The 15,000-nt window shown below is 40.0% G+C and overlaps 2 protein-coding genes and 1 long non-coding RNA gene across 3 annotated transcripts in view; 1 reads left to right on the plus strand and 2 right to left on the minus strand.

Annotated features, from left to right (window-relative positions):
* The window catches only part of csrp3 (cysteine and glycine-rich protein 3 (cardiac LIM protein)), a 5,195-nt gene extending 2,747 nt beyond the window's left edge, over positions 1-2,448 (plus strand). Inside the window, exons 3-6 of the mRNA XM_076035605.1 lie at positions 1-26; positions 400-526; positions 1,152-1,245; positions 2,302-2,448. The exon at positions 1-26 is cut by the window's left edge and continues 146 nt beyond it. Of these exons, the coding sequence (XP_075891720.1) occupies positions 1-26; positions 400-526; positions 1,152-1,245; positions 2,302-2,375 (321 nt within the window). The 3' untranslated portion in view covers positions 2,376-2,448. The remainder of the gene's footprint in view (positions 27-399; positions 527-1,151; positions 1,246-2,301) is intronic.
* Positions 2,449-3,004: 556 nt separating this feature from the next.
* Positions 3,005-13,982, minus strand: zdhhc13 (zDHHC palmitoyltransferase 13). Its single transcript, XM_076035594.1, has 17 exons — positions 13,812-13,982; positions 12,298-12,512; positions 10,456-10,578; positions 10,048-10,125; positions 9,655-9,799; positions 9,492-9,556; positions 8,856-9,018; positions 8,639-8,764; positions 8,406-8,539; positions 7,149-7,251; positions 6,856-6,978; positions 6,697-6,759; positions 5,964-6,057; positions 4,889-4,972; positions 4,630-4,787; positions 4,049-4,146; positions 3,005-3,646 (listed from the first exon to the last, which is right to left on the minus strand). The coding sequence occupies exons 1-17, from the start codon at positions 13,833-13,835 to the stop codon at positions 3,508-3,510; spliced, it is 1,935 nt and encodes a 644-aa protein (XP_075891709.1). The 5' UTR covers positions 13,836-13,982; the 3' UTR covers positions 3,005-3,507.
* Positions 11,279-12,291, minus strand: LOC142894665 (uncharacterized). The gene is made up of 2 exons (XR_012928044.1): positions 11,765-12,291; positions 11,279-11,710 (listed from the first exon to the last, which is right to left on the minus strand). It is a non-coding gene; the product is annotated as an uncharacterized LOC142894665 (long non-coding RNA).
* Positions 13,983-15,000: the final 1,018 nt, after the last annotated feature.

Genomic DNA, 15,000 nt, shown 5'->3' on the forward strand with positions numbered 1-15,000 from the left:
CAGGACGCACACCAGCAGCCTCAGAGGTATAGACCAGGCATGAGCAAACTATGGCCCGTTGAGCTTTTTAACAGACCGACATCCACTCTGTTACCAGATTCTAACCTAGCCAACAGCGCACCTATTAGGGACAGATTTGTTTAAAAGGTTGCTAACATATCTAGCTTAAATTTGGCCTCAAATGAACCTTTTAACACCAGCAGAATAAAAGTGACAGTAAAAGCAAATATTTGTGTAATTATTCTCAGCCGAGCCTGAATCAGACTACTAACAACACCAGACCTGAAGGTTTTACCTGAGGTGGCTAGTGCCCTCGGACCATCACATACGGTACAATGATGGTAACTTGTTAGCAACATTAGCCACATCCGCGTGCTTCTCGACCTTCCGTCTCCACAGCTCCAAACCCCAAACTGCTCCTTCCAACTCCAACGCCGCTAAGTTCTCAAAGTTTGGAAGTCAGGACCGCTGCCCTCGCTGCTCCAAGGCCGTCTACGCAGCGGAGAAGGTGATTGGAGCAGGGAAGGTAAGGACTGCTGGGATTGGCTGATGGGTTTGATTGATTTGTAATTGTTCATTTCAAGAGACAATTTATTGGGAATATATATGTGTGCGTGCATCGATCTATATATTCGTATAAATGTATGTATACATATATGTATTTATGTATTGATATGTACATATATCTTTATATCTATATCTATATATGTATACACACACACACACACACACACACACACACACACACACACATATATATATATATATATATATATATATATATATATATATATATATATATATATATATATATATGTATATATACATGCATATATGTATATTATATGTGCTACCAGTCAAACGTTTGGAAACACATTAAATAAATCTAAATCTACTTTTTAAGAAACGTGGCTATTTTGTTTAAGAATTTAAATATAAAACATGTTTGAGTTATTTTACACTTTCATTGTTTCCCACCTAATTACATGTGTGTTCATTCGTAGTTTAGATGTCAATGAGAAACTACAATGTCAACAGTCATGAGAATGAAAGAAAAGACATTAAATTCACAGGGGTGTTTCCAAACTTTTGACTGGTAGTGTATGTATACCTATAATTTTATTAATGTACCGCTGCATGTGTGTACTAAGGCCTGGCACAAAACCTGTTTTCGTTGCGCCCTCTGCGGAAAGAGTCTGGAATCAACGACGGTAACAGACAAGGATGGAGAGATTTACTGTAAAGGTACCAGCGTTCACATACACAGACAAATATTATTGCAGAAATACATAAACATAATTTTACCCTATTTTATATATATATATATATATATATATATATATATATATATATATATATATATATATATATATATATATACATATATATATAAAAATGTATATATACAGGTACTACCCAGAAAATTAGAATATCCTGAAAAGGTTGTTGTATTTCTGCAATTGAACTTAAAAGGTGAATTTGACATATTATATAAAGGAATAATATGCAAATCAATATATTTCAAGTTGTTATTTCTTTGGATTTTGCTGATCAGGTCTTGCAGCTTAAAAAAAACCCCTCAAATTTTACAATAATTTTCTGAGTTTGTGGGTTTGTGGTTTTAATAAGCTAAAATCTTAATCAGCAAGATTACAACAAGGAACTGCTTGAGATGTCAATTAGCGTTTAATGGCTCAATAAAATTTGTTGGTTTCATCTTTTATGATAAATTGCCAAAATCAAGTAAAACAACTTTTACTTAATATTCAAATTTTTCGGGTAGTACCTGTATATATATACATTTACATATATATGTATATATATATATATACATATATATATATATATATACATATATATATATATATATATATATATATATATATATATATGTATATATATATATATACATATATATATATATATATACATATATATATATATATATATATATATATATATATATATATATATATATACATATATATATATATATATATATATATGTATATATATATATATATACATATATATATATATATATATATATATATATATATATATATATATATATACATATATATATATATATATATATATATATATGTATGTATACATGTATATGTATACATATATGTATATATATATACATATATATATATATGTATGTATACATGTATATGTATACATATATGTATATATATATATATATGTGTATACATATATGTACACATATATATATGTGTACACATAATACATAATACATGTGTGTGTGTGTGTGTGTGTGTGTGTTCCTTTCAGTGTGCTACGCCAAAAATTTTGGCCCTAAAGGTTTTGGTCTCGGCAACCCTGCTGTGGTGCAGGAGCGAGAGTGAAGTCTTGAAGAGAATTTGGAATCTTGAAAACTCACTTCTGCTGTGCACTAAATAAATAAGATGAATAAACTAAACTTGACTGTAAATGTGCTAGCTCGCTAGCTCACAAGGGGACGGATGTGTCAAATTCTGTCGGGGAGTCAAGTCATTATTCACTGGCACACTGCGAATGTGAAGTCGTGTCGTGGTTGATCCTCAGTGGAATTCTATTTGCATGCGTAAGTAATTGCGTTCAGCCAATTAATTAAAAACGGCCAAGCGTGAAACAGACGTGTCGACGTGCTAATTGAGCAGGAAAAGCCAGGAGGTGCGAGCAACCGCTGCAGAAACAACTATTCATATTATCTACACTAATGGACATTAATAAAAAAAGATTTTTAGCATCAAAGGTCCCCAAACAATTTCCACAACTTATTTTTTATTATTATTAATTAACTAATTAACTAATTAATTAATTGATCGATTTTCGATACGAATTAGCACAATTGCAAAGAAACTGCTACTGCTTCACAAGCTCCAAGGCCACGCCCCCTTTCTTCTTTAAAATGCTGCTGATTGGTCCTCCTCAAATCCATACCAACTCCAAAAAAACCCGAAAAACAAACCAATCCAGACTTTGTTTTCTTGGATAAAGTTGTAAAGACAGGCACAAAAAGTTGCTTTATTCAAGTGGTCGTCCCTTCATATTAAACCCATGCTCTGCACTCGTACGACAAAAGTTTAGAAAACACACTTTTGTTTTACACATACAAAACAATTTTTTTTCTCTCTCTCTCTCTTTTTTTTATAAGCAGAACAGATAATAATAAAAAATAGGCATAGACGTTCTCATAAATACATCTCGCAAAAATTCTCCCCCCAAAACTCTTTTTGGGCCTTTAAAAAAGGGTTATGCCCCCCTCTTCCCACTTTCCCCCTTCCTAAAAAAGCGTTTCCAGGAGTGATTTTTGCCTCACTCCTGTTGGTCCATATGGTTCATAAGGCAGCTGCAGTCTTGGTCGACCTCCTGTTTTCCTCTCAAAGCAGCAAATAATATGGAGTCTGCGCCTTTGGTCCTAGGGGCCTTGTGGAGCCTCCTGATTGGTCCCGGGGGGGAGGGGGGAGGGGGGGGCTGGCCGTGCCTTCTGATTGGTCAGACCAGGTCGGTGTGAGCCGCCAGGTTGTGTTGGCGTCCTGGCGGAAACTGCTGCGTCCAGTCGATGACGGCGGGCTTGACGAGGCCGCAGCAGCGCAGGCGGAAGAAGGAGGCCAGGTTCCGCAGCACGCCCAGACTGCAGCCGCAAAGAATCAACCCCCACAATGACAAGAGACTCTGGTCAGCAGCCGAGACACAGTTTGAAAACTTGAAATATTTCACATTTAAAATAGAACAGAATAGAACATATTTACTAATCCCACATTGGGGAAATTTGCAGAATTATAGCAAAGGCTCGTTTACGGCAGGCTTCGTTGTCTCTCCTGCTGTGTTAGCTAGCTTTATACATCAACGACATGATAGCATATTGAGTTCAAGGCACCTAAATAAAATAAAATAAAATAAAATTAAAAATTAAAATTAAAAAAAAATTGTAAATCACAACAAATACAAATAAATCGCCTAAACAAATAAAACAATATCATAAAAACCATCTAAGTCAATATCAATATTAATAATAGTGAATAACGGGACTGACTTGTAGGGATTTTGTCTCATCGAGACGGGCTGTCCCAGTTTCGTCTTCAAGTGTATCAGATTAATTCGCTCTGCAGTGGTCAGTCCCAGGAAGGCGATCTGGAAAACACAGGAAGTGCATCAACACCTGGACAGGAAGTGCTCGTCTTTTAATCAAGTGTCGCAACCAAGAAAATAAAAACGATGCTATTTTTGATTGACAGAACTTTTAATGGGTGGGGGAAAACAACAAAAAACAACATACAACATACATAAACACACACACATACATATTATAGTAATAATAATATATAGAATACATGCTTTTATAATTCTATATTTATTTGTTATATATAATTTACTATTATATTATATATATATATATATATAATTATATATTATATATATATATTAATATAATTCTATATTAATATAATTCATTCATATATATATATATATTTATAATATACTACAACTACAAATAATATTTATTATTATTATTATTATTATTATTATTATTATTATTATCATTATTACTATTGTTATACATTTTATATATTTGAATTAATTACATATATAATATACATAAAACCCAGAGTGTACCTGGTAGAGCTGCACCGCTAGGGTGGATCCGGACCAGCAGGTGAGGTGGAAGGCCTGCAGGAAGATGCAAAGCAGCCAGGGGGAGCAGCCCACTAGGGCGGAGAGCACCCCCCACAGGCCCTGCTCCTCGTAGTTTAGGGCGCAGCGGGTGGACCAGTCTGACAGTCGGGGGGGACGGGACAACCAGCGTTATGTTGCTGACAGGAACCACCAGCGACGGCGCAGTTGCACGTGCTCAGATCGACGCCTCACTACTCACAGACGAGGCAGCCGTAGAACATCCAGGCCCCCATCAGGAAGAAGGACAACAGGAAGAGCACGAAGTAGTGGTGGTTCCTGGCACCTGGAGGAGCAAATGGTAAAAAATGGTGAATGGACTGCACTTATACAGCGCTTTAGAATGGCCTCTCATTCACCCATTAGAGCAGGGATTTGAACCGCCAACCCTTTGATCATCTATCTGTAGCCCACTCTACCAACGGCCCCACAGCTGCAACATAAGTCTCCATACTGAGCACAAGAAACATTGAGACCAGGGCTGTCACACCATTACTGTTCAAAACTGAGATTAATCTCTCACGTTCCGTAGTTAATTGCAATTAATCAAGTTTTGATTTGCATCTTTAAAATGTTAAAAAATTATTTCTGAGGGTTTCTATGTCCATATTGGGCCATACAAACAATCAATTTTTTAAAATCAGGGTTAATCTGACATTCCGTAGTTCTAATTTTTTTAAAGGTCGACCTATTTTTCTAATCAAAAATCGCATTTTTGATTTCGTATGACTACAATCCAGTTATTTCTGACAGTTCTTAGCTCCATATTTGGGCTGTCAAGCGATTACTTTTTGTAATCGGGACTAATCCCTTACATTCCATGGTTAATTGTAATTAATCACGTTTTGATTTGCACATTTGAAATTGAATTAAAATAATTTTTATGTGCATATTTGTTCTTAGCAGAGTTTCTTACTTGGGAACTAAATTTACACAAATAAATTATTTCCTCTCCGATTTTTTTGTATTATTGTTTCTTTCAATTCAGAGCGCCTAGACCCACTTATTAGTACGTATATAATATATATGCATTTTACAGGAGTGTTCAGTTGCCACCCATTTAGCAATAGCTTCAGTTAGCTTCTCGGATGCTCTTTCATCCACCGTTCTGGTGCCTCGCCAGTCCGGTGGATCAAAAAACACCAAAAACTAGCACGTCACGCCTCGTGATTAATCTCTTTGGGATGAATGAGTTTATAGTGACAGCCCTAATTAAGAATCATCAAAAATACCCCCCCACCCCTCCACTCTCTCTCTCTGGCCTTCCCATTGCGCACCGATGCAGCAGTTCATCCAGATCGAGTGATGGTCCTGCTTGGCCACGCAGGCGTCGCAGAAGAAGCAGTGGTTGGTTCTCATTGGCTTCTTGGCCTGCAGGACAGAGAGCAACACCAACAACATGATGATACTAAATCAGGCATGGGCAAACTACGACGCGGGGCCATATGCGACGTGTTAATCTTTTTTTTTATCCAGCATGCCGAACTTGAAGAAATAATTAATAGTCAGTAAGTCATAAAATAGCTGTAATTCATCCATGTTTGTCAGTGTTTTAAGAGTCATTTCAATAAAGAGCTAAATACCGTGGGGCTTCAAAGACACAGATTTCGTTGTAACTTGGCTTTGGTTCATTTTGAATTGACCTGAAAGCATGTTTTCGACATATCTCATCTCATGATGTATTTGTTTCTCCTATGAGGTGGGTCACCAAAACACTCCATCTGTCTGCTCCTGCTCCGGCCCCTCAGTCAAACTCTAGAACCCATTGAGGCCCGCCAGTTAAAAGGTTTGCCCACCCCTGCACTAAATATTGCTACGACCATTTACGCCAATTATTTGAGCAAAGACATGACAGTTAATCATTATTACATTTGTTTTAAAGTTTACAAACTTTTGCATTAGAGCATCCATGACTTTTTTTCAAACATGAAATCGCAGCTGTAACTCAATAATCTCAGAAATAAATAAGTAAACAAAGCAAACCCACAAAGCAACAAACCAGAGACTCACCATGCAGGACGTGCAGAAGATCCGGGGGTCCAGGCAGCCGGCTTCAGCCAACACCAACACATTCTGACACACACAGAGACACACAAAGCTCATGAGCTGCACCAAGCCAAGCAGCTGCTCTCTGCTCTGGGTTCCTAAGGGTTCCTCAGGGTTCCTCACCATCTTCTTCTCCTCCTCCGTCACCCTGATGACGCCCGGGTCGGTCCTGCAGGTGCGCAGGTGGAAGTAGAGCAGCGCCGTGGCATTGAGGGCGAACAGTACCTGGACCGTGACGCTTGGGCCATGTGGAGGACGGGAGGTTAAAGGTCAAGGCAAATCACATGAGAGACATGGAAAGGAAGCGCAGCTGAAGAACGTAAAAAAAACAAAACAAAAAACACAATGGGTGTTTTGGTCTGGAGGTGGAACTCCTGGGTTCCGCAGCGTTCTTCAGGGACTGTTGGTGGAAGGATATCTGGCAGGAACCACAGACACCAGGTGACCAGCATCCAGAAGATGGAAGCCATGAGGGCCGTTGACGGCACCAGGGACTCAAAGTCCGGATTTGGAAGGTTCCTGTTTTTGGGGGGAAAATAAGATACAGTTTGCAGGTAAAAAAATATAATAATAATAATAATGATGATAGTAATAGTAATAATAATAGTAATCATCGTTTGCATCATTGTCACAACATTTATCGTCCACTAGAGGGCAGTGACACCAACGCTTACAACATTGTTATTCTCCTTTGTGTTTGGGTTTCAATAGATTCCATATGCCTACTTTTTTTCTCCTGGCGATACTCAAGAACAAAAATGACAACTTTAGAAGAAAGAAAGTGCCCCGCTCCCTCCCTTTGCTTCTGGAATCAGCCAAGGGCCAATCATATGGTCCAATACATCTCCCAGGTCAGGCTCCACCCACTGGGCCTCCTACCTTGTGGAGGTATGGACCTCTTTTTGTGAAAGGTCCATCAATTCCAATTCGTAACGACATTACAGGTATCGGCCGAGAGCGATATCAATCCGATCTGATAGCAGCACCAATCATACACTTTCCATGACTTATTTTTGTAATGGTGAATGTTAGAAAAGGCTCCATCCATCATACTACATATACTTAATACATCATAATACTATGTACATACGATGTTACTCAAGAAATAAATTTTCCGATAGTTTCCCATTCTAGCCAACAGCCTTTTTCCGTCCTGTGGGAAGTTTGTCCTGCTCAGTGTTGGTTGTTTGAAGGTTTTGTTTCTTCACTTCAGTGATAATTGTGAAAGTTCCTTATGCTGTTTTTTTTTTTTTGCTACTTCAAACCAATATCCGCTATAGACACTGAACCGATATCCGATATCGATATTAAGCCAATATCCGATATTAATATTGGACTGATATTCGATATTAATAATGTGCCAATATCCGATATTGATATCAGACATATATCTGATACTGAACTGATATCCAATATTAATACTGAACCGAAATCCAATATTGATATTGAGAGGATATCTGATGTTGAAACAATATCCAATATTGATATTGAACTGGTATCCAATATTAATACTGTACTGATATCCGATATTGATATGGGACCAATACGCTCCTGACTCCAGTTCAGCCCCTCCTACTCCTCAGACAGATTTGACCTCCTCCTGACCTTCCAATCTAATCTGATCTAATGCGGGTGAACCCCACAGGCAGCAGTAAGTGATGCGGGCTCCTCACCTCACCACCGCGTTGGTCACGCCCACCACGCAGACCAGCATGATGCCCTTAAGCAGCCACGACTCTGTGTCCATGTCCACGATGCCGGCCACGCCGCCAAACACGGCCGTGCACATGACAAAGTGCAGGAACACCTGAGGGGGGTGGGCGGAGTCGGGTCAGGTCAGGTCAGGTCAGGTGGGGGGTACGGGGAAGTTCACGGACGTGGGTGGTGGGGTGTGGTGTGTTTTTACCCTGTATCTGCTGACGAGCCGCTGGCAGCGGGAGCTGGAGCGGAGCCTCTCCTGGAGGGCATGTTCTAGCAAGTGCACCAGCAGCGGGCTGTTCACGTGGTGGGCGAGGTCCAGGGGTGTGTGACCCTGCGGAGGAGGAAGAGGAGAAGAGACACGATGGCCATCAGGTCGCCAGGGAGCAGCAGCAGCAGCCGCAGCAGGGTGGGCGGGGCTTCACCTTGATGTTCTGGGCCTCCACACTGGCTCCGGCCGCCAGCAGGACGTGCGCTGAGTCCACGTTTCCCGCCAGCACTGCGCAGTGCAGCGGAGTGTTGCGGTTCAGCTTGTCAGCGGCGCTCACAGAGGCGTGGTTCTTGATCAGGAAGTTGCTCGGTTCAGGTCTGGGGACACACAATCAATCAATCAATCAATCTGTCAGTCAATCAACTGTGTGAGTGAGTTCAACGTCCAAGTATTCATTATTATTATAACAAAGTTGTCATCATATAGAAATATAGATATAAATAAATAAATAAAGATAAAACATTGACAAATATTAATACTAATGTATACTACTACACTACATATGTACTTATATATTCATTTTTTAAATAGCACACAGGCCTGCAGATGTTCCAATGATGATTTGGATATTTTTCATTATTTACTTTTGTTTTAGATTTTTATGTTTGTGACTCAGACTTTCTTTGCCCCCCTTAACTCAGGCAACATCTTTCTCTCATCCAGGTTAAAAAAAAATGAATAATAATAATTAAAAGTGTGTGTGTGACAATATTCTCCAAAACAGCATCAAGTGCAGCTCATAACAATAAGGATAAATCATAAAGAAGTGCTTCTCTACATTCCAACTCACCCAATTATCTTCTGGGCCGCCAACATCAGCGGCGTCTGACCGTTACAGTCAGGCACATCCACTTCCTGTCCAGACAGGAAACAGGGGGAAATCAAGCTTGTCGTCCAGTGTGTGTGTGTGTGTGTGTGTGTGTGTGTGTGTGTGTGTGTGTGTGTCCACCCACCTGTCCTTTGGCCATGAGGTAGGCTGCGATGGCCATGTGCTGGAAGAGGATGGCGAGGTGCAGAGCGCTGTAACCTTCCCCGTCGGCGATGGAGGGGTCGGCGCCATACCGCAGCAGCTGGATGACAGTGGGCAGGTGGCCCTGCCTGTGGGAGGAGGGTGGAGGGGGTTTTAAATCCTGCATCATGGAACCATACAGTTTATTTTCAGTGATGACAGTGATTGATAAGACAATTTTAAAAACGTGAAATGAGAGTTAAAAAAAAAAAACCCAAACAAACAAGAAAGTAAAACCAGGAGAAGAAAAACAACACCCCAGAATTAGGGTAAACAGTAAATAGTAATAATGATAATAATGAAACCCCTGATGAAACCGTGTGTGGTCTGCAGTCACCTTATGGCCCAGTGGAGAGGAGTGGAGTTCAGGTCTCCGCCCAGCTGGTCCACCACGGCCCCTTTAGAGAGGTAATACCTGACAGGAAGTCAGCAGCTCAGTCACTTCCACTGTGTTTTCTTAACAATCATAATTAATAATTAGAAGGGGTGTCAGCATCAACGGGTTAACCGCAATGAGATTAGATAAAAAGGATAACGCACTTTTTTTTTTTTTATTATCACATTTTAACCAACAAGCTCTTTTGTCCCTTGAATTCCCCCGTAGTCGGGTGCTCAAGCCGTAGGTGGCGCTATGTTTCAATGCTGCGCCAGGCTAATGTTCGTTGTGTTGATTTTGTGCACTTCACACTTCCGGCGCTGGTTTTGTGATGGATGGTCACCAGGCCTGTGTGGCTGCAGAACTCACTTGACCAGGTCCAGTCGGTTGTTGATGGCGGCCCAGTGAAGCAGTGTGACGTTCTCCTTGTCTGGCTGCCGCACGTCGTAACCCGCATCCACCAACTCCTTGCAGCGCTCCAGGCCCCCAAACCTCACACACACACACACACACACACACACACACACACACACACACACACACACACACACACACACACACACACACACACACACACACACACACACACACAGGGAGGGACACACACTCTGAATTACAGTGTAAGTGCCAGTGCACTTGCCATTTTAAAACAAAAAAAGTTAAAAATGTTCTCTCTTGTTCGTAATGGTTATGGTTGATGTATTTGTTTTTCTTTAGATTTCTATTCTATGCATTTCGTATTAATTCAGTATTATTCTTATTTTGAAAGTCCTTCATTTGTTTCATGGTTTTGGATGCTTTTATTTTGAAACCTTACTGTAGCCGCAGCGGAAGTCAATGTACATTTTATTTAAATGATGAGTATATTAATAATTTACGTTCACAATCTTATGATTTGGCTTATTTCACATCAAAGGGAGAAATATCTGTTGCTTCTTCTGTCTGTCTGAAAATCGAGAGCTGCCACATACAGGGAAAAAAGAGAAAGAAAAAAAATGCATGATCTCCTGCAGTTTCTGAGTGTAAAAAAAAATTGTGCATACACAAGATTTTCTTCAGTACAGTTTTGATGAGTGAAGCTGTGCTGGTTTCTTTCTTTCATCGTGACCGTGTGACAGGAAGTGTCACTCTGCTGCTCCTAGAGGGCCACCATGTGAATTGCACACTGTTGTTTTTTTTGTTTTTTTTAAACAAATCTATTATTTACCCTTTTCATCCAAACTGAATTCCAAAAAATGCAAAAAAAGAAGTTCAATGTATTTAAACTGTGAAATTGTCTTTTTGTTTCTCCCCACCGACACTCCTCCACTTGTGCTGCGTGGCCTCCTGCTGTGCAAACGCAACAGTCAAACACTCACTGCTGCTGTTCCAAGCCAGTTTTTCCTGAACCTTCCTGAAGCAATAAAACAAACCTACCTTCACCTCCCAGCCATATTTAAACAGAAATACCACTGAAACGGTGGGACATGTTCAAGGACATTAGTGATAGAGTTTGAGTTTCAGCTGTTAAAAAATGTGATGGGTTGTGTGAAATGTGCTGTGAAATGATGAGAACTGAGGATTTTAGTTGCAAAAAATTTTTTTAAAAATCTGTATTTGTTATTAACTGAATATGCCAAATAAGCTTTTGTTTTCTTCTGTACTGGACTTAGTACAATACATTCACTGTTGAAATAACCATTTATCTGTCTTTACGCATTACTCCGGCACCTGTACATATTCATTCTGCTATTGTTTTAGTTGTACATATATTTATTGTGTTCTAAATGCTCTTGTTACTGTTTATGCTGCTGTTTTTGTTCTTTTCTCTTTTCTCTTTGACACCAAGGGAGTTGAAATCTCAATCTCGTTGACAATAAAGGCTATTCTATTCTATTCTATTCTATTCTATGAAGACAGCTGCAGGATTTTGCTTATAATGCTAAAATCAAAGTTATTAAAAAGGTCACTTAATGTCATTTGGTTTAAACAAGAACAGCTTTTTGTTGTGGAAAATATTTACACCCTGTTTAAACGTATTAACTATCAACAGAGTGAGGGAAAAAAAAACAAAGGTGCATCAATAATCAGGATAACTACAATAACTGCCATTACCGCGATAATCGTAACAATCTGCGATGAACTCAAATCGTAGCATCCCACATGGAAATCCAACCCAATTTTTTAAGGCACCCTGGACGACGGCGCCCCCTACTGTCGACCCTCACTCACTGCGTGGCCGTCACGATGTCCCAGCTGCCGCTCTCGTCCATCATGATCCGTTTCTTGGGCTGCTGGCTGAGATTCACTGTCTGCTCGCCGCCGCCGCCGCCGCCGCCTTTGACCATCGGGCCCAGGAGGTGCGCTGCCCGCGGCCCGTGGCTGTGGGAGTGGGAGGAGTGGGAGTGGCCTCCGTGGCCGTGGTGACAACTGTCATGCATGTGGCCCTTAAGGTGGAAAAACAAAAATTAGGTTTATGATCTTTCCAGTGTAAAATGTAAAAGAAACAATAAGAGGTTGATTGAAGTTTAGAGTGAACCAAAACATTTTTTTTAAACTTTTCTCTGTGGTGTGTGGGTATGTAGACACACACACACGCCACCATACAAATCCACACACACACACACACACACACACACACACACACACACACACACACACACACACACACACACACACACACACGAGTAACAAACCTTGGATATTTCTGATAGTATGAGCATTAGTTATATGATATAAAAATTATGAGTGAGTGTGTGTCTGTCTCTGTGTGTGTAAATTAGCATAGCATTGTAGTTTATTCTCAAAAGAAAACAAGACAAATAAATCAATGTATGTTGTAATCAAATAAACACAAAATGCCAAATAGTTATTCTGATGCCTTGATGTGCATAACATGACAAGCAATGTGGGAGTGGGAATACTAAAAAAAAACAACAACCCCGGAAATGATTTCTTAATACATTACATTACTGTACATTACTGTGAGCAGTTTTGTTCATATTTTATTGATATGTCAATAAAATGACTCTTATTAAAGAAACAATAAGGCATCACAGTTGACGGAGAGGTGAATTCTGCCATGTCCCACTGAGTTACAATACACAGCAAAACTAATAAAGAGTAAATGCACCCAATTAACAATTCAGAGTTCATCTCGATGAAATCAACGTGTGAAGATGATGATAACGATGATCTGACGCTAATAATCAGAGGATCTGTTGTCAGTCTGGATTTTTTTTTTGATGACGCTTCCGGTTATTATAAATGGCTGCTACAATAAACGCCTCGATTCCAACAACAACATGTGGCAGCAGCGAACCACTGCTCGACGTGGACAACAAGTCGGGACACACACCCACACACACTCACTCTGTGCGAACTGACCACCGAGGTGTCATTCAAAAGGTGTTGGAATCGACCACTTCCTGGTAATAAATCTGACAGCAGAGGAGGAAGCTAAAGATAAGCTAAGCTACTGGTGTCGCTGTTTCCGTCCCGGGTAGCTATGCAGCAGGCTAGCGGAGCGGAGCGCCCACTGCAGGAACTAGCTTCAAGCCGCCGTGACAGCAGCGAGCTTGATCCGCCAGTCAACTGCAGCGACTGACAGGCGGTGGCGCGACACTGTCTACTTACTACTTGTCAAGCAAAAACCATAAAACAACAACTTTTAAGACGGAGATGGAATGTTTACGTCACAACGCGGAATTCAAAAACAGGAGCTGGTGGAGGCGGAAACGACTTACGCCGTCGTCTTCGTGCCAGTCCATCTTGTCGTGAAGGGGGAAGAAGTGAAAGTTCCGCCCGCCGCTGGACGGAGGGACGATTCAACAGGGACAGTCGGAGGAGGCAATGTACGACTTCCTGTCTTGGATATTTCCAAAATAAAGGTAATCGGCTCAAACTTGACCCTAAACTCGAATGAACCTTGCCCCACTAGAAAAAACAAAAAAACAAACAAACAAACAAAAAAAAAAAAAAAACAGGGCTCAGTATCACGTTATAACTTGAAACTATCGCGTTATTTCGTGGTAGTTTTCACGTTATAACGTAAAACTATTACGTTATTTCGTGATAATTGTAACGTTATTATGCACTTCTCTCTGTGAGATTTCATTTGAATTTGCTCTTCTAGATCAGAAATGCACCGGGATTTTGGGTTTACAGAGTTGTTGTTGTTGTTGTTGTTGTTGTTGTTGTTGCTGTTCAACATTAATTACTTTCGGCAATGCTTATATAAGTTGCGGATACTTGAGATAGCTAAAGCATGATATCGTAATACTGTGTCAAAGGTAGGCTACATCATAACAATATTCCGCGTAATAGCTGCTTCTAATTTAAACTGAATAAAATTCACATGCGCTTTTATTGTGAAGACTGATGTTTTAAGCAAATTTTGAGAAATTTTCAAATCTCTTGGTGCATTTTTGGGCGGTTGCAACCACTTCTCGCGAAACGAAACACATGTTGCTGTTTTGTTTTTGCTTGTGTGTCACTTCCACCCACTTGACTTTCTTGCAGAACTTCGGCCTCATAAACCATTTTGCTTTGAAGAAATAAAACATGTGTTACCAAGTCGGTATGTAAAATGTGTAAAATATGACGTGAAAGTTGTCTGTGAGCAATGGTGAAACCATTTCCCACTGCAGTTAATCCTCACAGAACATAAAGTCATAATGTTGATGAAGAAAAACTGCTGAGGTCTGAGAACTTCTCTCAACTCTGAATCGCATTGTTGCTACGGAGAAAACACAATCCAGCTGGATTTTCACACGCAGGAGGGAAACTACACTCTAATTTAGTTTCGTTTCGTTTATTGTTTTTGCTTACATTAAAAAAAAAAGGAAAATTACACAGAGGGAAAAAGTTAAGATAAGAAGTGCAGGAAAGGGTATCCAAGCAACAAAAGTAATATAAATAAAAAGTTTTTCTACT

Source organism: Nelusetta ayraudi, unplaced genomic scaffold (genome assembly GCF_046127955.1).
Source record: "Nelusetta ayraudi isolate G7.1 ecotype Tasmania unplaced genomic scaffold, CSIRO-AGI_Nayr_v1 ptg000002l, whole genome shotgun sequence".
NCBI classification, from domain to species: domain Eukaryota; kingdom Metazoa; phylum Chordata; class Actinopteri; order Tetraodontiformes; family Monacanthidae; genus Nelusetta; species Nelusetta ayraudi.

What these genes read in the sequence shown, in the direction of transcription:
- zdhhc13 (XM_076035594.1), bottom strand. Translation starts at nt 13,835, where the DNA reads ATGGACTGGCACGAAGACGACGGC. An exon ending in CTGGATGAACTGCTGCATCG is followed by an intron (nt 4,973 to 5,963) that starts GTGCGCAATGGG and finishes TTGCTCCTCCAG; the next exon opens with GTGCCAGGAACCACCACTAC. An exon ending in ATGAGACAAAATCCCTACAA is followed by an intron (nt 3,647 to 4,048) that starts GTCAGTCCCGTT and finishes TTGCGGCTGCAG; the next exon opens with TCTGGGCGTGCTGCGGAACC.